This window comes from Python bivittatus, unplaced genomic scaffold, assembly GCF_059951505.1.
Source record: "Python bivittatus isolate LINGU-HERP-01145 unplaced genomic scaffold, Pbiv_v1 ctg000850_np1212, whole genome shotgun sequence".
NCBI classification, from domain to species: Eukaryota; Metazoa; Chordata; class Lepidosauria; order Squamata; family Pythonidae; genus Python; species Python bivittatus.
In genome coordinates this window covers 41462662-41490651 of record NW_028277112.1, presented here as the reverse complement: position 1 = coordinate 41490651, position 27990 = coordinate 41462662, and the positions used below count along the sequence as shown (strand labels likewise).

The window sequence follows — 27990 nt, the reverse complement described above, 5'->3', positions numbered from 1 at the left end:
CTTGGGGTAGGAACTTGTCAGATGAGAGGAGGAGTTACAACAGCGTGAACAAAAGCACCAGCGGTAAGCGGAAGTAGAAGGGGAGAGGGGAGGAGGGTGTTGGAGAAGAAATTTGTGGGTTGGGGGATTTTAGGAATGCGTTAGTTGGCTTGCTTAGTTCACCATAACACGAGTATTATCGAGTATATCTTTGGTCTGCATAGAAGCGCGATAGGGTTTAATGGTTTTTCTAGGTCCGCGCGGTGCTTTAGTAATATTTCTTCAGTTTCGCACGAAACAATCCTGTTTGGTCCATCAGAAAGTCTCTCGCTGAAAGGAAAACGGGGTGAGGGAGTCCCCTGTTTTCTGCAGCCGCTGACATTCTTACTGAAAATCCACAAAATGACCTGGCTACATCTTTCCTTGAAAAGAGACCTTGCCGAGTTCATGCCTCTTACAGAGCTATCAATGATGGACCGCATTTGACCTTCGGGCCTCCTTATGTGGTTGTCATTACTTGAACAGCAGCCACTAACATGTGCCTGCCTCATTCTCCGGGATGAAAGAGGGAGAAGCCCAGTGATGCTCCTGTTGGAAGTTCATGGAAAGGAAAAGCAGGATGCTGAACACTGTAGCTACTTCTGATGTGTTGTTCTCTCCTCCTCCCCCCTCCATCCCTCTGAGTCCCTGTGTTTAATATTTTACTTAAATGTAGACCTGACACTTTCCACATAATATTTCATCTATAGGTTGACAGGTGAGAGATGGAAAGTTCATCTGTGGATGAAGAAGAGGATTGCCCTGAATTGATTCCCATAAGGGAACCAGCAATAAAGGACAATGGAGGAGAATACATTCAATCTAGCAACAGTGTTAAGATTCCTGTTACTATTATCTCAGGATATTTAGGTAATAAACAGTAGACTGCATTCTGATTTGTCGCAGCTCTTGGTTTTTATGAAGAATAACTTTACTTGAACTTTTTTTTTGTCACAATAAATTGATAGCAATTTTGGGAGGGGATCTTGTGGTCACACGGACAAGTTTGCATACCTGCAGGTGCCATCTACCCTGGATGGTAGAATATATAAAGCAGGATTTACAGAATAATTTGGGAGTTAAACTGAGGTCTATTAGAAATAGTCCTTCTGTGAGCTTATTTCTTGATAAGATGTGATGACAGAGCAAGCATATCCCAGCTGTCAAAGCATCATGTTTGCCTCTGGACACAAAAGAATGAATGATTTCACTGTTTAGCTCAGACCTAGTATTTGCATAGTAGACTTCACATATTTATTTGAAATATTCAGGTAAGAAGGCTTACAAGATGCTCCCACATTCTAAAACATTACAATATAGCTAGTCCCATCCTTGAGGACTCCTCAAGGGCTGGCTAGTGGAAAGTGTTGATTGGCAGCTGATCTTCATTAGAGTAGCATCTTGAAAGCCTAAGACACTGAGATGGCCACAGTAACAACCCCTCTTCTGCCTTCCCTTCACCATGGTTACAGTGGCTACAGTAGCTCCTGGCAGGGGCCCATGGTCCGATTGCTTTGGCCAAGTTCAGATTCAACAGCTTAAGTCTAGAATCTTTAGGCTGGATTTACATTACGCCAGTGTTGTCCAAACTTGGCCACTTTAAGATGAGTGGACTTCAACTCCCAGAATTCCCCAGCCAGCCAGGCTGGCTGGGGAATTCTGGGAGTTGAAGTCCACTCATCTTAAAGTGGCCAAGTTTGGACAACACTGCATTACGCTAAATGATGATGTTATGTAATACACTAATTAAAGACCAAATTGTTTTATGGTTTAATGCAGGGGTTTTCTAGGTGGTGTGTGCAACCACCTAGGAGCTCACAAGCAAACTCCGGAGCGGTTTGCATATTTTGGCAGGCTTGCACAGGCAAAGCAAAGAATGCTAATAAGACCCACCCTCACTCTGTCTGGGCAAGCCAGCAGCAAACTAATTTTTTCTATAGTTTTGACTAGAAAATGCAAATATCAGTGCAGAATAAATGAGAAATGAGTGGCTGTCTCAAAAAGAGGAACCAGATTTCCAGGAATTGCAAAACTAAGCAAGTACACTCTTCTCATTAAAATATGGTTTTAAAATAGATTTTTAGTTAATTCCAATGAAAAGGTTTTACTTTATATGGTTGTTAGGTGAGTGTGACACTGCAGATTTTGAGAATCTGGGCTTGGGGGTTTCTGTAAACTCAGCCACTATTGGTATTCATAACGGAGTTAGGAGGTGGTTTCTCAACAGAGCTGTTTGTGGGCCCAATTCCCTTTTCTTTGTGTACTATAGCCTGATGCTTCCAAATAATAGTTGAAGTAGAATGGAGTCTGATGATGATGGCTTCATCTCAGACCATAAGTATCTGAGGGAAATGTATAAACCTAAAATTGCATTTTGAAATTGTATTAAATAAAAGATGTTTAAAAATGCATAAAGCGTATTGATATTCATTTATTTCAATATTTTTAATGTTTCTGAAGGTATTGGGTGTTTGAGGGGGGGGGTTGTGCATCTTCTATTGTAGTTGGCTTATCAAGTAGGTTAAAAGGAGGGAAATCAATAAAATGTTGAAAGTGTCAGTTACAAATACAGTTGCATTTGGCTTAATGTAATAAAAATAAAAATGTTTATGGACTATGATTATGATCTCCAGATATACTTCCAAATACATGATCAAACTCTGCTTTTTCAAGTGTAGGAGATATTGCTGGCTTAAAAACCTATATGATTAGAAAGTAAATAATCCATATTGGAATAGCATCTCAAAATTCTTTATACCTCTGTAAAGAACTAGGACATCATTGTTCCTTTTTAGTATAGTGAAATTTGTTCTGCTTTTTTTTTAGGTGCAGGAAAAACTACTCTTCTTAATTATATTTTGACTGAACAACATAGCAAGAGAATAGCGGTTATTTTAAATGAATTTGGTGAAGGTATGTAAAAATGCAAGTATGTGGAAAAGAAAAAAAAGTTTCACGTTGAAGCCTAAATGTATAATTTCATAAATGTAAAAGATTTTCTTCAATTTATATTCATTTACATTCTAAGAGTGGTGATGCAAATTTTTCCTTCTAAGTAATACAAAGCATAATTATTGAATTAGAAACATATTAGCCTATTCATAGGTTGGGGAACTAGACTAACATTTATTTTCATCTCTGTAGACAGAATAAATAGTATTCAACTAGTCATCTTCCTAGACTAAATGAGATTCTTCCTTATTTCAAGAGAACAGATCTGTGTTGCATTTCCAAAAGCAGTTTTAGGTATAACATATATAATCACTTTGGAAATTGAAAACTTCTTGTTGGATGCAAGGAACCAAAAAACTCTTCTTCAACTCTTTGGAGGCAAGAAGGGATAGAAATGATAAGCTGCCTTAGATGGGTAAGGCAGAAAAAGAGGGCACATATAAATGATTTGCAGCATAAATATTCCCAGAATGATAATTTCCTATTCTGAAGTACCATAGCTGTTCATATGACCAGAGATGTAGTATTACATTCTGTGCTGAATTTTTAATCCAACAGTTTCATCCCATTATATTCTTCCAGCAACCCAAAATCATGCAGCCAGAATTTGGTGGCAAAATGGCTGAATTTTGGATGTGCAATTTTGCCCTGGTTTTTGCAGGTTTGGATTGTTATAAGAGTGATGAGGGGGTGATTTTGAGGTCTCCTATTTGTATCTCCACTTTTATATACCTCCCAAACCAACAAGCAGAAAAACTGGGAAATGACTCATTTGTTATACTTTGGGGAGTTTAGGGGCAGGAATGTGAGAACTTTTTGTCAGGAGGATTCCTGTTCCCATCCCTTTCCTTCAAACTTCAAAAACACAGGCTGAAAAGCTTCAGCCAAACTCCTTCAGGTGGCTCTTAAACAAAACCAGATAGCTTCCTTTGTCCTCCAGAAAGGTAAGTTGGAGCCTTGAACCGTCAAATGTTTTGCACTCTTGCTGTAATCTAAGGACTAAGTATTTATGTTCTTGAACAAGGTCATTGGGATACATGAGGTGTAGCAACTGAGGAAATTAGTTCCATTTACTAAATTACGCTAAGTTTGATGTTGCAGGAAAATTAGGGTGTGGCCTAATTTTCTGGCTGCTTTAGCATAACTTTCTCAACAAACTTAGCATAATAGAGTAATGACTGTAATAGAATTCAAGGTACCTCTCTCATCCAGATCCTGAAATGTATTATTCTTTCACCGTTTAATTTTTTTCAGTAAAAGTACTATTTTTATTATAGTTTTTCTTGTTTTTTCAGGTAGTGCATTGGAAAAATCCTTGGCTATAAGTCAAGGTGGAGAACTCTATGAAGAATGGCTGGAGCTCAGAAATGGCTGTCTTTGCTGCTCAGTAAAGTAAGGATTTTTTAATTGGTAAAATTGCCTATTTCTTCTAATATTGATGGTCTCAAACTATAATATTTGTTTCTTTAATTTTTTTAATCTAGGGACAATGGTTTGAAAGCAATTGAAAATTTGATGCAGAAGAAAGGGAAGTTTGATTATATTTTGCTGGAAACAACAGGATTGGCAGATCCAGGTATACTGAGTAATGGGAATGAATATGAAACTGTTTTTTCTGGAAAATGCATTATGTATGGTAAAATTAAAGGTAAATTGTAGGGGAGCCCCAGTGTGCTCTTGCTTTATAATATGTGCTATTTAATCTAGCTAGGATGTAGGCCAAAATTAGAATAGTCACAGAACAAAGATAGACAGAGTCAACTAATCTTCATTGTTTCCATCATGACAGCATCTAATGAGTAGGGCAGGCCCCAGAAGAAGTCGGTGTGGTATATCTGCCTTCACCCATATAATACTATTGATAAGCAGCATAATCTGTTTAGCTAATTTTGAAAGTGCTGACAGTATATGATAAATGGTATACGAGTTACTCCTGATTAAAGCCCACTTTCCCTGTTTCATCTCGCAGGATCAAGTCTTACTCAACATAACTTCAAAGGGATAGCCAAATTAGTCTGTTGTAGCTAAAAATAATTTTAAAAAGTACATTACAGCCAGAATGGGGAATCTTTGGCCCTTCAGATATTGATAATGCCAACTTCTATCATATCTTACCATTTGTATACAGCTAATGGGAGCTGCAAGAGGCATCCCCTATCTTCATCTGTTAGTTTTGTTAGGAGGTCAGCAGCGTTGCTGTGCACAAAATAGGGCTGCACAATTCTGTTTAATTATCTTGACTTCCTGAGAATTTCAGCATTGAACTTCAGGATTGGTAGGGATATTGACCAACTCAGGCATCAGACAGACATTGAACCTCACCACAACTCAGTTTTATTAAAAAGATAAGTAATTTTTTTCTGTTGATACCCATACACGATCACCTATAAAATAGAGGAGGCCATTGTTCAGAAAATTGTGGATTTTTTCAAAAGTGAGAGATTTTACAATGCACCCATGGCCTCAGATGTAGAGGTTGGTCATCTTAGGATTTATTTTGTTACTACTTCTATTATAATTCTTTTGTACCTTTCAGCAAATTCTGCAGCTTACGGACAACCAGCCATTATCCTACAGCCCTCAGTGTTCCCATTGTCTGTCCTGGCAGTCATTATACTTGCTGTCAGTTTTCTTTTACGTCTTTTCTCCTGGCTCCATTTCTTCATGCAACTTTATAATGTCACTCTTTTCAAGTCTCTGCCTTCTCTGAATTTTCCAACTCATTCCCCCATTCATTCTCTAAAATGTTTATGTTGTGTTAAAGACATACGGAAATAATAATTAATTTCTTTCAATGAATATAGATATTTTGGTAAACAGTAGATACTTGTTATAAGAATTTGAATAAACCAAGAAGCCGCACAAATCACCGTATGATTCATCATCGTATTCCACAAGTAACTAAATTACTTCCACAGATAATAGTAGCATAAGATAGGAATATGAAAGTGGTCGTACTTTGTAGCATTTTCTGGTCTTCTGGTCCTACTGTTGCCTATATCAGTGTTTCTCCACCTTGGAAGCTTTAAATTTTGCGGACCTGAACCCTCTCTTGTCCCAGACTGCGGGACATAAAATAATGGATTTAAATTACAGGAAGGCAGATTCCAGTTGAAAAAGAACTTCCTAATAACAAGAGCAGTTCAACAGGGGAGCTCATTGCCCAGCGAGGTAGTGGGATCCCCATCACTGGATGTGGTCAAGCAGAGGTTAGACAGCCATCTGTCTGAGATGCTTTAAATTGGAATCCTGCAAGGAGCAGGAGGTTATCTTGATAGTCTAAGTGGCCCCTTCCAATTCTGTGATAAAAATTTTCTTTGCTGTGAGTTTTCACTGAAAAAAAAAAGATTTCTAATGAATGAAAGCTGGCTGAAGTACCCCGGGGCCTTTTTTAATTAACTCTTAAATGTAGCTTGGAAGTAAAGGGAAATTTATTTTGGCGTTCCAATTTTTTCATGTTAAGGAGATTGACATTCTCCAGTTCAGAGCTAAATACTTGTAATGATAAAATAAATGATAGGAAAGCCAGTTTGGTGTAGAGGTTAAGACATGGCTGTCTGGGGAATTCTGGGAGTTGAAGTCCATGGATCTTAAAGTTGCCAGGGTTGAGAAACACTGGGTTAAGGCATAAGGCTAGGAACCAGGAGACTGTGAGTTCTAGTCCTGCTTTAGGCACAAAGCCAATTGGGTGACCTTGGGCCAGTTCCTCTCTCTCAGCCCTAGGAAGGAGGCAATGGCAAACCACTACCAAAAATCTTGCCAAGAAAATTACAGGGACCAGTCCAGGCAGTTGCCAGGAGTCAACACTGACTTAAAGGCATTGAAGGAAAAAAGATAGGACATTGATTCAGCTCTTCTTGTAAACAAATCCTATTTCAGTTAAGTTGAAAACTGTTAGGCATTTGAAGAAAACAATCAATAGATACCTGGAAACTATTAGATGTTAAGGTCTTTGCTATATCTTGCCTGAGTGATTACCGTAAACTGTTGACAGGTGCTTCAGTTTTGACACCAGTGACGCTTGGGAGGCCACATCTTATCAATTCAGGTGGACAGCTTCAGATATTGGAACAGCTTCAATACCATCATCTTTGCATGTGTGCTTCATTTTTTAAGACAGCCTTGACATCAGCTAGATTTGTGAGCTTTTGACAATAATTTGATGGTTGTCAAATTCTTGCATCCTTCATGTTGTAGCATTTGGGTATATTGAATCAGTTCACATCAAAATAAATTGATTTCTTATTTTTCAAAAACTATCATTTTTCAACAGCATCATGGTTTTCATTGCTCTGTAAATGGTACACTGTTTTCAATGCTCTATAATGGTAATGTGTTTATAGATTTGTTCAAAGAAAAAATAAATATTGCACAAGTTCATTTCATAGTTTTTCTGGATTGTTCTTTATTTAAAAAGATAAAATCTATATAAATAGCTGTTAATCACCAAAGATTCTAGCGTGCTTTGAGCATTATAACTGTATTGCTTCAGAATAATTCCAAATATTTGTTTGTTTCATACTGATAAAAATAAGGTATAACTGCATAGAAATGTTAATTCTAAACAAACATAAAACGATTGTATGAATTCTATTGTAGGAAATAGAATTCATCTTTGGAATTCTGTTGTTTAATCCTTAATCTTTAAAACCCTACTAATCTATAATGGAGTTAAATATTTGATTGGAAGTACATCCCTTTGTGATTTCTGTTGATATAGGAAAATGTCTGTAAATTAAATTGATCATGAATTTTAAATATATAGTAAAGGAGAAGAAAATAAGGTGACCTATAATAAATTAATTTTTGAATGAGCTTTGTAGTATATAATTAATATTTATTAATACATATTTTAAAAATGGAATACTGTAGGTTGGTCAAGAAATTATCTGTAAATGATATTTTAAGCGCAGTAATACAGCACTTATGCTACTGCTAGAAGGTTTTTGATACCTACAGTGCAAATCAAATAAATGCTGCATATGTTTTGGAAGTACTCATTCTCATAGAAATATGATTAAAACTAAATGTAGCTTTTATTATATTATTCTTGCTCTTTTATTTTTTTCCCCTTTTTGGAATATAAAAAATGGAAACATTTGTAGCTATCTTTGTATATTCTTCATGTTTTCTTTGCTAGGTTCTGTGGCCTCCATGTTTTGGATTGATGCTGAATTAGGAAGTGACATTTATCTTGATGGTAAGAAAATTAATATTTGTGTGTGTGTGCGTAGAGAGAGAAAAGGAGAGAACCTGAGATTAAATGAAACATGGAATTGAGTTCAAAACAATTTAGTTCAATAGAAATGACAAAATATTGTACTGTCACAAACATCAGAAGAGATTACGTTGATGAATCTTAAATGTAGATGTTGCTCCTTTGAACTAAGTTTTGTTTGCTAAGAAAATACATTTGCGAAAATATTCTTAATTCTACAAATAAGAAAATTCCTCCCCCAGATTGCTTTCTTTCTTTCACACAACGAAAATACACCCAGACCACATTGCCAACATATGATTTGATTCAGATTTTCCCTCTCTGTCTCATGATTACCTCCTCTAAACAAGGATTGGCTCTCTTCCTGTGGAACAGCCCAATTTACCCCATTTAGACATCCACCTAACTACTCCATCCATTCATTAAGGAAATATACACAGCCCTTCCTTTTTTTGTCCTTTTTCCTCTTCTCCTTACTTGCAATAACATCTTTTTTTTTTTTTTTGCTCTTTGATTGGAAGGGAGGAAGACTGGTTGACTGGAAAGCTCCATCTGCCCAGAGTCATCCACTGGGGGAGATGGGCGGCATACAAATTTAATCAATCAATCAATCTTATTGCCTTTTCCTCTTTCATTCCTTTCTGAAAAAATGCTCCAGATCTCTTTGGAGTTTTGAGACTTATAGGAAGAGGGAAAGGCAGGGCTTTTTTGCTTTCCAGAAGTCCAAATTAAAATAATTTTTAATATTCCTGAAAATGCCTGTGGCAATTAATTAATCAATGTCAGCATCTAAGGAGATGTTTTGAAGGGTTACTGTACCCTTAAGTAATTTTTTTTTCCTAATTCCATGTAAAAATGCAAAGCATCTATGTCTTCTATTGGTATTCTTCAAATTCAAATTGGTATTCTTCCTTTCTTTTTGTAGGTATTATATCTGTTGTTGATGCAAAGCATGGGCTACAGGTAATATGACTACAGTCAATTACAAAGTAAACAAAGTGGCTTTTGTTTACCTAGTATATTAGGATGCTTGACTTTGTATATCTCTTACTTTGTATGTAAATGCCATGTCTTCTTTGTCCTGGAGTTTTTTCATGGCTTTTCCTTAACAAATCACAGCTTGAAATTAGAGACAGTTGGTTTACACATCCTGTCTTGCCTAAACATGGCTTGTCTGAGCCAGGAAGCCTAGTTTCTTTTGTGCTTTTGCCTTGCAGTTCAGAGGACTAACCAGAGAAGCTTTAAAAAAGCATGAAAGCTCAGGCTAGAACTGCATTTCTGGGCCTTTTCTTCCACAGTTCTGTTTTATTCTCTCTGACAATCCCCTTTCTAGAAGTATCTGGTATTTGGATCTGAATAGAGAAAAAGTGCTTTGGATCTGCTGTGGGCGTCCTCACTGTACATGCCAGCCAGGGGTGTCTGCAGGATGTGGTCAAAAAAGTCAAGATTTCACCCATGTCAGTGCAATCGAAGTTCTGCCTGTTTTTTTTATGTGCATTGCAACCACAACCATAAAGCCCACAGCTGAAAAGGAAGCACCCCTCTCACTCAGACAGCATCTCACACAAACACAAGGATAAAACCAACCAATAACAAAGCAATCCAGACAATAATCAAAAAACAGAATCCCACAAATATAAAGCAAAAAGATTTAGGACTGCTGGGAATTTGGAAGACCACCTGGATAATAGAAGAGAGAGACAATGTGATGTGATGGTTAAGGTGCTGGACTAAGAGTAGGGAAACCCAAGTTCTATTCCTGCCTTAGGCACAGAAGCCAGCTGAGTGACTTTGGGCCAGTTATTCTCCCTCAGGTGTTTGGAATACCATCTGGGTAACGGCAGAAGAAATGGAGAATTTGCCAAACACGCCTTGATTGCTTGACTCTTCCCCAAGATTGACTTTGCCTTTAACAGACCATAGGTAAAACAAGTTTTGTGTTAAATGGTACCTACATACAGCTATAAACTCTGCTGGTGAGGGGTGACCCAATAATTGTTATTGGGTGTTTGCTTTTGGATACATTTAACTTTGATGTAGACAATCAACTGGCACCATGAGATCATGTCGATGTTTAGAGACAGTTTGGTCTGGGGATTAAGGCACCAGTCTAGAAAGCAGGAGACTGTGAGTCCAAGTCCCACCTTAGGCATGAAAGCTGCCTGGGTGACTTTGGGCCAGTCATTCTCTCTCAGCCCAACTCACCTCACAGGGTGGTGGTTGTGGGGAAAATAGGAGGAGGAGGGTGTATTAGGTATGCTCACCACCTTGAGTTATTTATAAAAATAATAAAGGTGGGATAAAAAAAATTTTTTAAACCCCTATTCACATTAAATTAACTTCACTAAGGATTTTCCCAGCATACCAAGGCTGTAGACTAGACTGGGAGGTCAAAAATAATCTATCAAGAAGGCAGTGACAAACTACTTCTGTACAGCTGCCAAGAAATTCACATGAAGTTAGCAAGTGTCAAGCTCAAGCTGAAAGAGACTTTATTTTTATATCATATTTAAGGCCTTTTAATCCCTTTCCTATTCTTTTCCCTGTTTTAATCATCATTAATTCTTACATCATTGTATACAAACATATGTTTATTGTAAATTTAGCCCTGCAGAAAATTTGCCCAAATCCGAACAAGCCTACAATTTATACTTATTTATGTTTATATCATTATTTGCCAGTACCACAGTGAGTTTTAAGTTTCATGCAACATGAACGAACGTTCTGCCAAATGTTACCATACATATATTCTTAGGTTAATTGTTATATATATGGAAGTATTTTTACAGTTGGCAGATTTTTAAAAACTTGCAAAAAGTTTTTGAAGTAATAAATGTATAATGTATAATGTTTGATAACTTTGGAATTCAATACAACCCCTTGCATTATTCAATCAGTACAAAGCTTGACATGCTGACAGTAAGATAGCAGCTTTTACATTTTCTCAATCATATGTCAAATAAATAACTTTTGCTTTGTGTAGGGAATTTGCGAACTTGTCCAATTCTTGTGGTTTCAAAGCCTGACCTCTGCCTTGGCATGTGATTGAAAAAAGTCTGGAGGCAATACAAGTGATGACACTGGGATAATAGGTAGCAATTTAGAAGTGTCATGCTTCATGGATCCAGCCTAGTCCATGTGAAGCAGAGAAATTGTACCCTGTGGCTAGCAAGCCAAATTGAAACTGAAATGGTAATTGATATCATGGACTATCACTCTAATGGGATTGTCACCTAGGAATCTGAAATATTCATGTTTTAATCTAAAGGCAAATGAAAAGAATCAGTGAAAAGAGAAAAGGTCAAAAGGGAGTTCTCATGTTATTGTACATCCTTGTCAATATATTTAATCAGAAAACAATTTTGAAAATAATTTTTCAAAGATGCAGTACTGTTTTAAAATATTTGCAGCTGCACTTAATTAAATCACTTCTCAGCCTTTTGACCAAGATTAAGTCTAGAATCATTCTATGAAAAAGACCTTTTCATTGCATGTTTCTTCTTTTTTTCCTTGAAAGAATATGTCAAACTGGAAGCATCTGTATTGCCAGTGCGGTATAGTGGTTAAGGTGCTGTACATAAGACTAGAGAGAGTCAAGTTCAAGACTATGCTTAGCCATGGAGCCACCTACACTTCAGCGCAACCTATCTCGCAAGGTTTCTACTCTAAATAAAATGAAGGGAGATTCCCATATAAGTCACCAGGAGCTCTTGGAGGAAAAGCAGGATAAAACTAATATTCAAATTAAGTGTTGAAATACTGTGGCAGTGATTAACATGGGATAATTGTCTCTGTTACTGAAGTGCATATGCGTAACTACTAGTTTCACAGTTTTAATCCAGGACCATTGAAAACTAAGTGAATGCAGGATGACAGTCTAACAGAATTGATTTCAAGTAGATAAAACAATTAAATATAGGTACCTTTATTAAGTTTTGCGTGAGCAGCCAAAATGGATGGATTTCATCTTCCTTTCAAAAAGCACCCTCATAATTTTTGCTGTAAAGTTAAGAAATCAAAGTTATTAAAACACAAATTAACATTTCTACTAATGTTATAATTATAGAGAGAATTGATAACGTCAGTCTCAGTTCATTTGAACTAGTATAATACCTCTTGGGCAACTGACATATATAGAACCAGATCTGATATAAACTATTTTATGTACATATACCTGGTTGCAAGTTTTTCTCTTTAATCTTTTGTTTATCTGATGTTTGAATCTGAAACATGAAAAACAGCTAATGATATTCCAGGTATTTGCTGCATAATGTGTATTCTGTACATGTCGGTGATTCCATTTACAAAACAAAATGTTCCTCTTTATATTTACAATGGTGTTTTTGAATCTTTTTTCCAGCACCTGAGAGAAGAAAAACCCAGTGACCTTATTAACGAAGCTGCGAGGTATCAGTATATTGCAGTTTTTTGTTTAATGGGAAGTGCATAAACAGTAAACAGCTTTGGATCAATGAGGAATATTACTAGTTGAAAGTTCAGTTTGTAGATCCAATTCATTTGCTCTGTATTTGTTTCATGAATACCTTTGCTAAACTGTTCCTCTGTGGTATCCCATAAAGGTAAAAGCAATTTCCTATATTTTATTTATTTTATTTGTTCAATTTATCTCACATACCTGACTCTGGGCGGCTCACAGAATTAAAATAATAAAAAACAAAACCCATATAAATAAATAGCTAAAAACAATGACACCAAAAACATTAAAAACAAGTTAAAACAATTAAACATAAAATGCAGGAGAGTGCCAGCCAGTAGCTTACAACAATACAGTTGTCTCACAGGCTCCATGTTTCCATGGGATTCCTCAGGCCTGATGGCAAAGCCATATCTTCAGGGTCTTCCGAAAGGCCGATAAGGTTGGGGCCAACCTAACCTTAGGGGGAATGATGTTCCAGCAGGCAGGTACCACAGCAGAAAAGGCTCTCCTCCTAGGTCCCATCAGATGAAACTCCTTAGTAGACAGGTCCCATAACATGCCTCTGCTGGACCTGATGGGATAAATAAATATAACTGGGGAGAGGTGGTCCCTCAAATCACCTGGCCCCATGCCATATAGGGCTTTATAGGTCATAACCAGTAACTTGAATTGAACCTGGAAGCATACTGGCAACCAATGCAGCTTGCAGGGCAGAGGTGTAATTTGCACTGATCTTGGAGCGCACATAACTGTACATAACGTATTCAATCATTTTGTGCTCCATTTTACATTAGTTCATATTTTAGCTACATAGTCAAAGTGCTCTCAGAGTCTTAAATAATTGGGAATTGGTATGGCATAGTGATAAAAAGTTTGAGTTTAAATCTCATTTCAGTCATAAATTTGCTGTGTACAGTTGTATTAATTGGTGTGTTCTACTGATAAAACTAGCAATACTTGTAAAGAGTAAACATAAGCATTACTACTGGAATTAAATAATGTGATACTCTGTTAGATATTCTGTTACCCAATAAACTCTTTAAATGTTTGAATTATAAGTCTTTTAATCAATTTATTACAACATGTATTATGTATTTAGTCCAGTGAAAACGTTCATATAGTTTAACATAGCCAAAAGAGTTAATAGTGGCTTCTATGTCTTCGACTTCCATTTCTACTTTCCTTGTGATCTTAACATAATAGAAAACAAGCTGTGATCGAACCAAATGAAGGCCGAATGAAAAAAGATTGGGTTCACAGACTGTGGTTAGCTTAATTACTGGCTTAATTATAGTTATTAAATCATTCATAATTGGCTGGATTTCCATAACCCAATAAGTCATATATCAGAGGGCAACCGAAACTACAGGCACCCTAAGTATATAGAGCTGTGGGGGCAGGTTACCCTTTTTAATGTTCTGGAAGCCTTTAGATTTCTGCTTGGTGTATTCTGTCAGAATAAGTGAGTAGGGATGTGCTACTTTTAAATAACTTTAAATTATTCTTAATCAAGCATTTTCCCTTCTCATGTACTTCAGTTTCTCTTAATTGTAATGAGAATGACTAAGAGTCTTGAAGTGTGCTTATTTTTTGTTAAAAAAAAAAAAAAAGTGTAGTCATTTATTGGAGGATACTTGCAGGTCTAAGCAAAGCATTGCTAAAACTAAAGCCCGTGTAATTTTCCCTCTACTTTTACCCCCGTAGTCCCCCCCCTCATTCTAGGCGCCACTTTTGGTTCTCACAGAGGTGTGACGTTGTGCATTCCTAACCCCGATAACACATCTTCTTCCTGGCCTTCAATCTTCCTCTGGCTCTGTCTTCTTTCACTCCCCCCTCCACCAATGAGAATGGCAGAATCAAAGCAAGCTAAGAAAACATTCCCTATAAACAAAGTATACAAATGCCATTTACTATACTAATAAAACAGTCCTCTAGTTGATATATATTTTGATTGCTGCAGGATCTGACACAGTGTTTTAAAATCATGTAAATTATTATTATTATTATTTAAATTTGCAGTTTAATTTGTTTTTACTGTGCATGTATTGTAATATAATCCTCCTGAAAGATAAAATAGTTGATACTTGTGTTAGTAGGCAAATAAGTACTTTGTATTTACTTATTTTAATTATTTTCCATTTATTCATTCTTCTATAGGCAAGTTGCATTAGCAGATCTCATCATCATCAACAAGACAGATTTAGTTTCACAAGGTGAATTGATGAAACTAAGAACAGCTGTCAGGTAAGCATATATTTATTTCCAGTATGTATTGAAAATATTTTTATACTGTTTTTTTTACTAAAATACATTTAGAAATCTGAACAAGTACAATTAAAACAAACTTAGATGTGTACGTTGCATTTTAACTACCTGATCATTTAAATGAACCATGCAAAGGAAGTAGAAAAAAAGGCAGCTTTTCACCTGAGAAAATGAGAGAGAGGCTTCAGGCACTGAGTTCTGCAGGATAGAGTGGTTCCTGGGGAATTTGGGTTGGAATATTTATTGCTGTTTTCCTATGACTGGTAGCCGCTAGAACGGTAGATTACATGGAATCAAAAGAATACATGTTATTTAATTATTTAATTAGAATGTGTTTATTTAAATACCTTCTATTTAGAAGATTCACAACTCTACATACTTGCTTCAGGCAGGCTTGATGTTTTGTATGAAATGAAACTACCAGTCTTCAGGTGATCAGAGATTAGTTCTAGTGTCTGCTGCAGTTTGATGAACAGGAATGTAGGAAGTTATTGACTAAGGCAGAATTACAACCACTGTAATTAATCATCTTCATCTTTTATTGGGAGAAAAAGATGATCTTGGGGTCTGAATGTCCAGCTCCTTCTGCTTTGACAGTAGAGTTGGCTTCCATAAAGTGGAGGATTCTATATAGTGTAGCTGAAATCCTATATCCAGGTTAAGTGCATAAACTGGATTACAGGATTTACAGGCCACATGCTGCTTAGTTGTACTGCTGTGACCAATGTGGTAATGTTACCATTTTTGGCAGGATATGACTTCAGAGTGTTCCCTGACTGGAAATCAAGTCCTAGATATAATGCGTTATATACCCTACAGTTCCTACCTCCACCAAAAACTCACCCATTTTCATCATTATCATGACATCATCATGCCCTTCTATAAGCTTCAGAGGCCAAAACAGTTTCCCTGCCACACCAGATCTGTAACTCCTCTGTTTTATCTAGCCTTGAATCCAATGTAATCAGAAAAAGAAGCGAGAAAACTATAGAAAAAGCAAGCTGTAAATATTTTTATCTCCAGAAGAAGAATCCTATGAGGAAGATAGGCTGGCAGTGAGTGATCCATCCAGAGTGATCCAGTGAGCAACATAGTTGAGTTAGGATTTGAACCCTAGTCTCACCGGTCCAAGTTCAAGAGTTAATCATTGTATTACACTGGCTCTCTGTGTAAAAGTACCATGGATTATGATGACATTTCTCTGGAAATCTCTAGATTATCATATGAGGAAGTTGATCTACATCTGAACAGGCTCATCTTGCAGCAATCTGAGATCAAGCCTTGCCTGTAGCTATCTCAGTTCTTTGGAAAGTGCTCCCTGCTGAATTGCAAGAGTACTTAAAAACACACCTTTTGAGTTAGGTTTTACTATTGAATATTTTAAATTAATGTTTAATGTTCTTGAGGTTGTGGTTTTATATTTTTATTGTAAACTTCCGTAAAACCTTGGTAATAGATAATATGTAAAGTCTATTGTTGTTTTAGCAAGGATCTGGTTACACAGGGTCTGTGTCCATGGGAATCTAAATTTTGTAAGGTGGATTACAAATTATTCCTGATCATAAGTATTCTATTATCATATTTTTTTCTTCTCTTCTTCAATAATGTTAGAGCAATAAATGGAGTTGCCAAAATTTTAGAAACTCAGCGATCAAGGTAATTAAAACAATGCAAAATTAACTTTTTCCTACTGTTGTGAACAATATATATTAATTTGAAATGTTTATTTTATTAAGAAAGTCAACATTTATAGACAGAACCTAGAACTCACCATCTCCTGGTTTCTAGCCTGGTGAGAATTTATGATTAGATAGAACATAATACATCATAATACATAATAGCTGGCCATTTAATCCCCACCAGAGTATTCAAAACATTGTTACTGGGCCCTTGGACAACCAGGCATATTTTTAATTAAACCAACAATCATGTAACAAAATAAATAGGATTTTATTAAATATAGAATGTATCTCAAGTAACTATGAAACTTTACCATTTTTTTATTTGGATTTTATTAATTTAAATTTTATTTTATTAAATTAATTAAAATTAAAATTTATACATTTTATTAGTTTTGAAAAAAAAAGTACATCTGCGAGAAAGTAATATATCAAACATGTAGAGCTTTCTTTTTATTCTCACCCACAAAGTAGCATTTGATATAAGCAAACCCTTAAAAAATTCCAAAAACAAAAATGCAACTGTCGACGAGACCTAATGAAGTTATTCTTATATTCTGAACTCTTATAATCCAGGGTTTAAACATTTGCTAACATTTGAATATACTGCACTGTTCCTACTGTCTCATGCTGGATGGGAATATGTCGTCCTTTAGATATTGCTATTTAGGGACAATAGAAGTTGTAAACATCAATAGATTCTCCGCTTGCACTTTAATTACATATTTTCAAGCGTAGTACTGATTCAGAAAGGAACAAAATGGAATATGTGTCAACAGAAGAATGCAGGCAACATCACATAAATGTTTATTTAGCTTGGCGCAAAGACAGTTCTTGCGTAATTTCCCTCTCTAGAGACACCGTGGGGCATATGATCTAATCCTATATTGAATTATATCTGTTGGAAATGTATTACCACATTCATTTTTCCCCTATATAATTTGTTCTAGAAAATATTTTTCCATGCATGTATTGCACTTGATAAATGATATCTACAAGGTTCTCTGCAACTTGTATAATAATATCTCTGTTATAAATTTGCAAATAGCATATGCAGATTTATAATAGAGATATTATTATACAACAAGTTGAAGAGAACTTTGTAGATATCACTTATCAAGTGTAACATGTGCATATTTTCCCTAATAGGGAGACTAAAATGTCATGAAACAAACTTTTCTGTTACTATATCTACTCAATCATCTCACCTATTACTTCAGGTCACCAGCATTTCCAAACATTTTAATCCTATTAACAGATCCACTGATATAATTTCATTAGAAATTCAGATCTGCTCCATGATGGAGGATTTATGTCCTGCTGCCAAACAGCTGCTTTGTGCAAATTCTTTTCTGTTGTGACTGTCATGTTAGCTTATATGGATTACAGTCTTTGTCATTCTTTCTTTTGTTGAGTTAGGAAGGAGGGGGGGGAATGTGTTAAATAGTTCCAGCAACATTACACTCTAACTTAACATTCTGTTAAAGCTCTGTATAGCTTTTCTTAGTGTCCTATTGCCTTTTTATTGATCATAATTATTCTGCCAGCATGACACATCGTAAAATGTACTAGTATTAAATTTAGATTTTAAAAAGTTCTCTATGTTCAAAACTAGCATTAGAAATTGGTTGGAGACACCGAACCATTCTTAAATTCTAAAGATTTTGTTAAAGTGTCCACAGTGAAGGTTATTACTAAACACTGTTTGCAATTTCTTGTTGAGTGTGATTTTTTAAAAAAAATATGCCAGCAATACCATTTCTAATTGTGCAATATAAAGCAAAATAATTTAAGGAATTGTTTTCAGGACTTTGCTTTTTAAAGTCAAAAGCTAGTCTAGATGTTTCTGAACAAACTTTGGAACAAGAGAAGTGGCAGTGTTGTAATGGCTGTGCTGCTATTTTCCTGACAGCAGAGAATTCGCCAGGGTTGTGTGAAGTTTCTTACACTCTTCCAAAGTGTAAGACATTTCTGCAGTGCTAGAGAAGCTGAAAGAAGACTTGTCTATGTGTTTAGTTCTAATAAAAAGAACTCATACTTTCAATGAGAATGACCTATAGCAAGCCTCAGATCAGTGCTGCTCTGCTCTATCTGCTATATTAACAATGAACAAAAGCATTCTGCATTAATTTTTAAACTGAGTACTTTCCCCCAGGATGCCTTAAGTAAAAACCAACCAAACAAAATTGGTTGGATTAAATCAGGGTTACTGAGATTGTTAGGATCAAATAGTAGTTTTAAATCCTAGTTTATTCTCAAATCATCATAGTTGCCTGAATCGGGGCATCACACACAACTGAGATTTCATGTAAAACTGAATGCTTGGCTTCCCATATTAGCATGAAAGTAAATGAGAGGGAAGATGTGAAACTGAAGCCTGAAGTAGCTCATTTTTATATAGAATTCCACAAATTTACGTTATGACTGGATTCCCCCACTGCGCTAAATAATGTTGCTTTGGGGATTTGGCTAGCATTATGTGTGAGCCAAGTGAGTGTTGCTTATTCAGTAAACAGAGTCTAACAAATCATTTTCTGCAGAATGAATACATACACATCCATTCACTTCCAGAAAGTATAAAAGGCAACAGTGGAGAGAAAGAGCCACAGAAAAACATTATTGAACAAAAGGCATTCTGTTCATGCAGTTTTAGAGTATCCATAACATGCATTTTAAAAGACATGATTAACTTTATTTTTTTCCCAGAGTTGATCTCTCTAATGTGTTAGACCTGCATGCTTTTGACAGTGTATCAGGAAAAAGGTAAGATTGCATGTTGCTCCTTGTTTTAGAATTGAGCTTGTATTTCTGCTATACCCTGATATTGACTGTTGTGCAAATTCTGCTTTGCATTTGTGGTACCATGGTGTTAAATGTATTGTGCTTATAAGTTTGCAGCAAAAACTTCAGCTTGAAGAAGTACCTCAGCCACATCTAGATAAGGTAATTGTTTATACTAACTTGTAATTGAGCAGTAAGTTTGTACTAAGCATGACTGGCTAATCATTTGTTAATTGTATGTACAGTGCCTTTTATTTCCCTTTTCCATCATCATCTAACATTATGTCAGCTCCACCCCCAGAGGAAGACTAGAACTGTGCTTTATTGGTAGGATCTAATAACAGAATCTTGCAAGTCTGTTTGTGCTTTACCTCCCCTCTATGCATTATCAGTCCTCAAGGGATACAAGGAAGAATGCTACCAGATCCAGTAATAGTGAGATGGGAAATAAAAACTAAGAAATTGGATTTTGGGTTTGTTTGTTTTTTTAATCTGAACACCCCCACCTGCCTGGATGGACTGGATGATGTCAGAGGATAGGTCAGAAAGAAGAAAAACTCTCCCCTCAGTACCAATCTTACGCTTTGATATCTTTAATTTCTCCATGCAAGATGCTGCTTGGGCAAGAGAGGGGCAACTTTCCCTGTTTTGCCTGCATGGTCTGTGCAGGGCAGTGTTAGACTGTCCCTTGTCTTTCCCATTGGGGAATGTGTAGGGTAGCCAGTGTTCAGCCATTATTTGCAACTGCTCTTAGTGGAATGCCTACAAGAGGTTGTGATGGATCCAGTCTCCCTTCCCTCGTTAGATAATTTCGTTAAGCATAGGATGTGAACAGAGAAGCCAGACGAAAAATCTATGTGAATCTAACCCCTGATTGTCTTCCCTTATGACTCAGCCTTATGCTAAATAGGTATAGTAGGAGTCGCCTGGAAGACAATGGATCAAGTCTTTCAAAATATTGATTGGCCAGTGTAAATTTCTATGCTGGGAAGCTACTCCCTACCCTCCTAGAATACTCCTGTTTGGGGAAACTTGCTTTTTCTCCAGGTGGCTGGCCAAGAACGAAGGCCAGTGTCTGCTCTGGAGACCTAGGGAACTGTCTTTATAAGTATTGACAAAGGTCAGGATTCCTTATAGACTTAGCACTTAAAATTAGTCTTTTGTTATTTTAACCCCTCTATGCTTGATTCTTTAATAAACGTACTGAATTGGGAACTGGAGTTAAATTAAGCCTTATGCATAACCTGGGGAATGGTCCTACACATATGCCAGACTGCAAGATATTTGCTTTTCAAGGAGAATAAAGAACTCTGAAAAAGTACCTGTCCCTCCTTTATAAGCATGAACTCTTGGGTGTTTATGCAGAACTTTATAGATTCTTGTAGAACACCTTAATGGTGGCAGTTTACCTACCTCTGAAATATATAGTGAGGGACCCCGACTGGACAGATCTGTCCAATTTTAGTATTCCCACAAGCTAAAATTGGCCTTGTGCAAGAAAAATTAGAACCCATCTAATTTTCCTGATGTTTACTTTACAGTTTTATGATGAATAGATAATGTTTTAGGGAATGCAGTAATCATGCATGCATGCATGCGTGTGTATATACACACATACACACACATACATACACACATATTTTTATTCATCTGTGATTCAAAGATTTAACTTTTTTTAAAGATTTCTAAATGGTGTTATTCTGAATCTTGTTTTATCAGACTCTTCCTAGTTATTTAGGATAGTTGGAAAGAATTGCTTTGTTTCATATGAAAATATGTAAGTGGATTAAATGGAAAGTAGTATAAAAAAAGGATGACTCTAATTTTAAAAGGTTTGTGTAGCAATATATTATACTACTAAATGGGATTGATTGGTAGCATCATGATTTGAAACTGTCAGTACATTTGTGTTTTGTCAATGCCTGAAAATGATAGACAATGTTAGAAGATGGCTCTGTTATAACTATATAAAGACATGCACTGAAAGCATGTGTGCATTTAGTTATTGCATTTAGGACTTTAAATGGTTCCAATTTATTATGTAAATAAATATATATGATCATGAAATATATCAGTTCAGGGGGAAAAAAGGTAAAGAAGTAAAATTTTCAGCTTTATCATTCTTTTTTATATAAGGGCGTTATTTATTAATTTAATATTACGGTGTTTGCAGATTCCATGGATTGCTAATATAGCATTTTTATCATTAGAATGTATTTTGCTCTTGTTAAAAATCAGAATATAACAATTTTTAAATATTAATTTTCAGAGTATTGTTACATCCACTTTCGAAGTGCTAGGAAATACAACTGAAGAAGACCTAAATGTGTTTATTCAAGTAAGTGCTATATTATTTGCACGAAAGTTCCAATTTATTTATTTCATACTTTCTTTATATAGGAACACATCTTTGACTGTAGAAAATAAACAGGATTTGAAAGAACTTTACCTTTTTTTCCCCAGGAAGATTATCTTATTGCATAATTCTTGCATCATTTTTTATTTGTTTTAGAATCTGTTGTGGGAGAAAAATGTAAAAGACAAGAAAGGTAACCCCATGGAAGTAATAAGACTAAAGGTTCAGTACTCAGTATTATCATTCTTATTTTCAAAAACATTCTTGTTCTTTTATTTAGATGCAAAAAGTGGCTGCATACATGGAAAGTAGGGTATATGCTAATTTGAAGTAGAGCATATGCTAATTTGTGTTGCAGCCCATATATGGTTACTTTTAATCAAATTTTAATAACATCAAAAGCTCTGTACTTTCTGGAATATGTGATATAGTTCGTTCATGCATAGATGTTACACTAACGATAACAAGGGAAGAAACTATTTCATGATCTTTGGAACTACAAGGTTGTTGATATTATAGATGTTTTGAAGAGATAGATTATATTGTTTTTTAACACAATAGACATTTAGTTACTTACATATCCTATGCTATCCTATGTTAGCCAATGAAGAATATTTATACATTTACTCCTCCCTTTTAGCATCCATCACTGTTGAGGTGAGGGCAATAATTCCTTGTACACCAAGGATGTTAGAATATGTTTTATTTATATGTTTCCTACGTAGGATTGCAAAATTTCATATTAAATTTATAGAAGCTTTCACTAGCTACTTTGCTAATTTTATTTTATTTTCTAATCAGGGATTGGTATCCATCAAAGATAAATCTCATCAGGTGATAGTTCAGGGTGTTCATGAGCTCTATGATCTAGAGGAAACAACTGTGAGATGGAAAGAGGATGAACGAATTAATAGATTGGTTTTAATAGGTAAGAAATATATGCATTTCATATGCCAGTTGTATAAAATTATTAATTCTACAAAAAATGGAAAAATGATCAGCAAAACTGTTCTTGATACAGTACTACAGAAAATGGATTAAAACTTTTAAATAAAATTGTTTAAAGTACCTAGTTTCTACAGAGATATTCTGGTATTTGTGGAGTCCTTGGGGTTCTCTGAAGGTTCTTTTCTTGCAAACGTTTCATTACCCAGCTAGGTAACATCTTCAGTGCTAAATGGGATGGGGTTTGCTCTCTATTTATATACTGTGGCCTGCCTTGCCAGTGTTGGTGGGGGTGGGGGTTTTGTTTTGGTCCTCTGGTAGTTCCTTGATTAGCCTATGTTTACTACTTGATTGTGTGCCTGGTGGTAACTTCTGCTTATCTGGGTGATGATTGCTGGTGAGGAGATCTTCTGGTCTGTTGTCTCTTTTGAATAGTATGTAGAGGCTGTTTATCTCTATGTGTCTGGTATTTGACAGTACTAAATGTTACCTTTCATTGCCATTAATTTCCTTTTTTTAGAAGCTTTGTAGTGTGCATGCACGTGAACATTTTTAAAAACAATTGATTCTGCACTATTCAATGAATTGGTTTGCTGCCATTTTATAATTATTTGAATGTGTTCTCAGAGCAGTTTCTGAATGGTTTATGACAGCTGGCAGTTCTGGCCCAGTCTACATATAATGGCAGCAAAATCATATTTTTAACTGTAGGCCTTTTCCATTCTCATATAAAGCTTTTATATATTTTTAAAGGTAATAGTTTTCAACTAACCATGGCTGTTTCAATTACTATGTTATAACCTGTGAACTGCTGAGAGTTCCTTGGGATTGTGGTGGGATATAAATATAATAATAAATAAATGAAGCAGAGAATAGGATGCTGCTGTTTGTTTATCATGTAGTTTTCTAAGGCCACTCAGCAAAGAACAGAAGAGATACATGGACAAGGGATGCTGAATTATCCTCTTATCTCTGTCTTACCTAGATATACACTTTACCCAATAATTAGTTTCGGTGATTTTTAGTAGGGCTGCATGTGTTTCAGAAATAACTTGAAAGAAATTATTTGGACTCTGTGCGGCACCTCCCTGCTAGTCATTAGAGCAGTCCAGCTTTTTTTAGGCTTCTGCGTTAGAAAATTAGCAGAATTGAGAAAAAGTCATCAAAAGGAATAGGTTGCTGAAAAGCAAATAACCTTTTTTCTCTTTTAACACTGGTAAATAATAATATAGTAGAGATTTTGGCATTGAGCTAAAAAAAATCATACTTCTTTCTTATATCATAAAAACTCAAAGTATTTTGCTTGGCATGGTTTGTCTTTTATTAACTGAGCATTAATTATATAACTTTAGCAATTCTCTGTCCATTTCTTGATATTATCTTTTTGAAAATACATCTTTGTTTTAAATAAAAGTAAATTAATAAAAAGAAAAGCAAATGACTGGTGAAGGTAGGCGAAGTGGTACAGTGTTCTCAGCTGTCTTACACTGTTATTGTTAATCCTGCTCTACTTTTTGAGTTATTAGTATAACTTGCAACTAAAAACACACATCTGCCATACTCTACATGTAGTTCAGGCCTAGGAATTGAGTCAAACACCTAAGCTGTAGCCATTTGTTGATGTTAAATGCATAGTAGCTTTGTTGATTGGATAGGCTACTTCCTAGGGAAATAAAATATTGCCAGCGAGCTGAGGCCTGCAGTTGCTCTTGGATTTCCACAGAGTTTGCAACTGAGGTAGCTCTAGAGAGTTTGTTAGAGAGGGATAAAGCATGACAGCTTTTCCTTCATTCATCTGCTAAGAGTTTAGATACAAGCCAGATGTTCCTGCAGTACAAGCTGGGAGAAGGGATATTAGAACTAAGCCATCCTCCTTGGAATAAGAATGTGAAAAGAAGAGATGGTGGGAGTTGCATTTGATGGACATAACTCTTCATCCAAGCAATTCCCCCGTCATAGGACAAAAAGCAGATTTAAGCAGTCTTGCTTTTGCAAGAAAATAACTGGAGTAGGTTACATGGGAAGGGATACTTTCTCGCTGGGGTGCTCTCCTTTATCTCCTGTATATGTCCAATTTTAATAATTTTGTAGTAAGCATTGGTTGTATTTCAGTAAACAGTAACATAGTTTCTCCGTAATGCAAACTATTGTAATGTATTAAAAATGTTTTCAATTTTATCTTATTTGTCCCTAGGTAGGAACCTGGATAAAGATATCCTTAAAGATGTCTTCGTAGGAATTGTGACCAAAAGAGAGGAAAATAGCTGAAGAAAACTGCATTTCAATCCTGCATTTTTAGCAATGGATTATTAAAATATTGTGGACCTGTTTTCATTTTTTTTAATAGTTGTTGTTTGTACAGCTATTAAATTTTGGGGGCTCTGCACTCTGCAGATTTTATTTTACTTTTTGAAATAACCAGACTTTTAAGCACTGGATTATAATTAAACATAATATAATTAAATAATCTAATTGTATGTTTAAATGAGCAGAATCTAATTCAGTCCACCAAGTTAATAAGATCTTGGATTGATTATCTTTCTTAGGTTAGTGACTAACAATTAAGTCATTATAAGTTTTTTAATGAAAATAATGCTAAAAAAGGGAATTCAGTTATCTGTTAGAATTAAGTGTCTAGAAGCATTCTGAAGAAAACTTTCTTAACCTGAGTCAACATAATAAATTTATGATTCAGCTTGGCCTTCCCCAAACTTGGTATGCTCCAAATATGTGGACTTCAGCTCCCAACATTTTCACAATTCTTCCAGAATTCAAGCCAATCCTCAGCTAGCAAATTAATTTTAGGAAGTTAATCTGACCAAAGCTGGGGAAGCTGGTTCCATTTAACAGACTTTAGATGCAGCAGACCATCTTTCTACCCAGACATTTTCCTAAAGTAAGGAGAAATTCATTGCATCCAAATCAGTCTAGACAAGACAGTTAAGTTGATATTAACTGTAAAACTAAAACAAACATTGCACGTAGATACAGTGTTTTCAGGAATATACCCATGCACATACTTACCCTCACCCACTCGTTTTAAGTTTATTCATCCTGGAAAAGCGTAGATGATTTCCTTCATTATCATCATATCTTCCAAGATTCCACTTTTGAGGATCTGCAATTCAGATGTTATGTGATTGATATAATGGAGCTTGGTTGAGACAGTTAATAGTACTTTCATAAAACCCAGTTCATAAAGGGTTTTTTTGGGGGGGAGGGTCTCCTTTCTGGTATTTTAGAAAATACTTCTAACAAATTCCCTTCCAATCTAATTTTTTAAGTTAAGTGCCTACATCTCCTCTTGAGCCCTATAAAACTGCTGCCCATATTTAAGTATCAAGTTTGGGTTTATCCAGAATCAGCAATTAATTTCTAATAAAATAGATTTGGGTATATCCTTGAAATGTCACTTCCCCAGTCTTTGTTCAGAGAGGTGAGTTTTTTTAAAAAAAACAAGCCAACACACATTAGTTAGGGGAATGTATCTGCACCTATTATCCTTCGTCTAGCCCATGTTTGGTAAAGAGGTGCTGGGACTGAGCTCTTACAAGAAATTAAACCTTGACCAGAACTCTCCAATACAACCTTTTCCAATTTGGGGTTCTCCAGGTGTGTTCAGCTGTAACACCCGTAATTTCCAACCAATTTAGCCAACAGATAATGGAAGTTGTTCAGCCCATCAGAAGAAAGATGAGGGAAGGGTGCTCTACTGAATGCTGAAAATTGCTTCTCTGGAGAAAGGAAGCCACAGCCCAAATATGAATAGGTTTCTTTAGTTTTAACACATTTATTTTTAAAGAATTAGGTTGCCTTATCAAACAAAATGGGGATGACACAATGTTATTTTAAGATATGAGTATGAGCCTGAAAATAAATTTGAACCCCTGGAAGATAGAGAGCATGGCTGGTTTTCGATAGAGAGATAAAGATCTTGGCCAGTGATTTTTTTTTTCTCCGAAGGCAAACTGCAGAAAAAAATTTGTTTCTCACCATTTTCCATCACACTGTAAATCCTGGTTTTTGCTCAGTTGCCAGACTGGGTATGACAACTAGGGATTGAACTGCCATCCAAAGCACTAAAAGTTAATCTTCCTGAATCTCTAAGGCAACACTTGTTACTTCTTTGGAAGCTGTAGTTAGAAAGGTGAATCGACCTCAGTATCACTGCCTGTAGTAGAGCACTCCTTATCGCCCTAAGATATCTGATCTCATGTAAATCTTAATAAAGATTTCCATCTACTTTTCCACTATACCATTGTCTGACTGATTTTCTCATCCTCAGAGTAATTACTGTTTGATCAGTTTGCCCTTCCAGATGAAGTGCAACATGTTTAAAATCCCAGTATTTCAGTAGATGCTTTGTAATGTAGCCCTATGGAGGTCTACTCAGAAGGAAGTCCCATTAAGCTTAATAGGATTTAAGTAAGCTTTAAGTAAGCAGTTACACATACATAACTACAGTCTGTGTTATATTGATTACAGCCCTTCTGAAATTGCTTTTGAGGACTAAAAAAAAAAAAATATTTTGACAGGCAGGCTTCAAATATCCTCAACGCCACTCCTGAATGCTCTTGCTTATTTTAGAAAATGTCAGCAAGTGGCAGCAGCTGGCTGACCTTGGATAATCTCGAAAAGTTAGGCAGAATCAGACTTGGTCTTCTTAAAGTGAAATCCTAAACATACTTATTAAAGAATAAGATCCAATGATATAGTTGCACCAAGATTGCATAAGATCAGGCCCCCAGTACGTCTACCTCAGAGATTTGAAATATTTCACAATGAGGGTATTCTGTAATATTCTGATTTTTTTATTTGATAGGAAAATAATACATTTTGGTGAATTTGATACATAAGTTGTTTCTTCAGTTTGATTAATTTTTTTAAAAATATATTACTTGGATAATTGCGAGACCATTAATATGTTCTGCTGTTTCTATAAAGCTTTAAGTAACTTTAGTGAATTTTGTAATTCAGTATAGTATTATAGTTGAATGAGCTATGGACTGAAACCAAATGTTCAACAGTATATCTCAATGAGCAGTAGACTAACATTGGAAAGATTATTCTGAAAGATAAATGTGTTCAACAACAAATGTATCTAAGTGATGCTAAAAGAGAGATGATGTCTTGTTGCTGGGATAAGAAACTCTAAACAGAAAAATACATAGAGCGCTCAGTGGCAGCCTACTATTACTTTTACAGTGAAGTGCAGTGGCATCTTATAAACAAACTTGTTTCATTTAGTTTAATGCTGATTAACAGGTGCACGTAAAGAACTATTTTTATTTAAATAACTTCGTAAACAATCAGTATCACACACTGCAGGCTTTGTAAT

The 27990-nt window shown here is 35.6% G+C and overlaps 1 protein-coding gene across 2 annotated transcripts; it reads left to right on the top strand.

Moving 5' to 3' along the window:
* On the top strand, positions 1–26899 carry ZNG1A (Zn regulated GTPase metalloprotein activator 1A). Of its 2 annotated transcripts, XM_007423768.3 has the most exons (16): positions 2–63; positions 729–888; positions 2845–2931; positions 4266–4362; positions 4455–4546; positions 8111–8170; positions 9114–9151; positions 12549–12595; positions 14784–14870; positions 16503–16547; positions 19277–19333; positions 19462–19513; positions 21621–21689; positions 21864–21929; positions 22509–22635; positions 24847–26899. In XM_007423768.3, the coding sequence occupies exons 2-16, from the start codon at positions 744–746 to the stop codon at positions 24918–24920; spliced, it is 1143 nt and encodes a 380-aa protein (XP_007423830.1). In that variant the 5' UTR covers positions 2–63; positions 729–743; the 3' UTR covers positions 24921–26899. The 2 variants fall into 2 exon arrangements, with proteins under 2 accessions (XP_007423831.1, XP_007423830.1); XM_007423769.4 differs by lacking the exon at positions 24847–26899 and having other exon boundaries at positions 1–63; positions 21864–21900; positions 22509–22586.
* Positions 26900–27990: the final 1091 nt, after the last annotated feature.

Bases quoted from the DNA above. Each gene is read 5' to 3' on its own strand.
- ZNG1A (XM_007423768.3), top strand. From the start codon at position 744: ATGGAAAGTTCATCTGTGGATGAAGAAGAGGATTGCCCTGAATTGATT. The intron at 2,932-4,265 runs GTATGTAAAAAT...TTGTTTTTTCAG, and splicing joins TTTAAATGAATTTGGTGAAG to GTAGTGCATTGGAAAAATCC. The intron at 21,690-21,863 runs GTAAGTGCTATA...TATTTGTTTTAG, and splicing joins ACCTAAATGTGTTTATTCAA to AATCTGTTGTGGGAGAAAAA.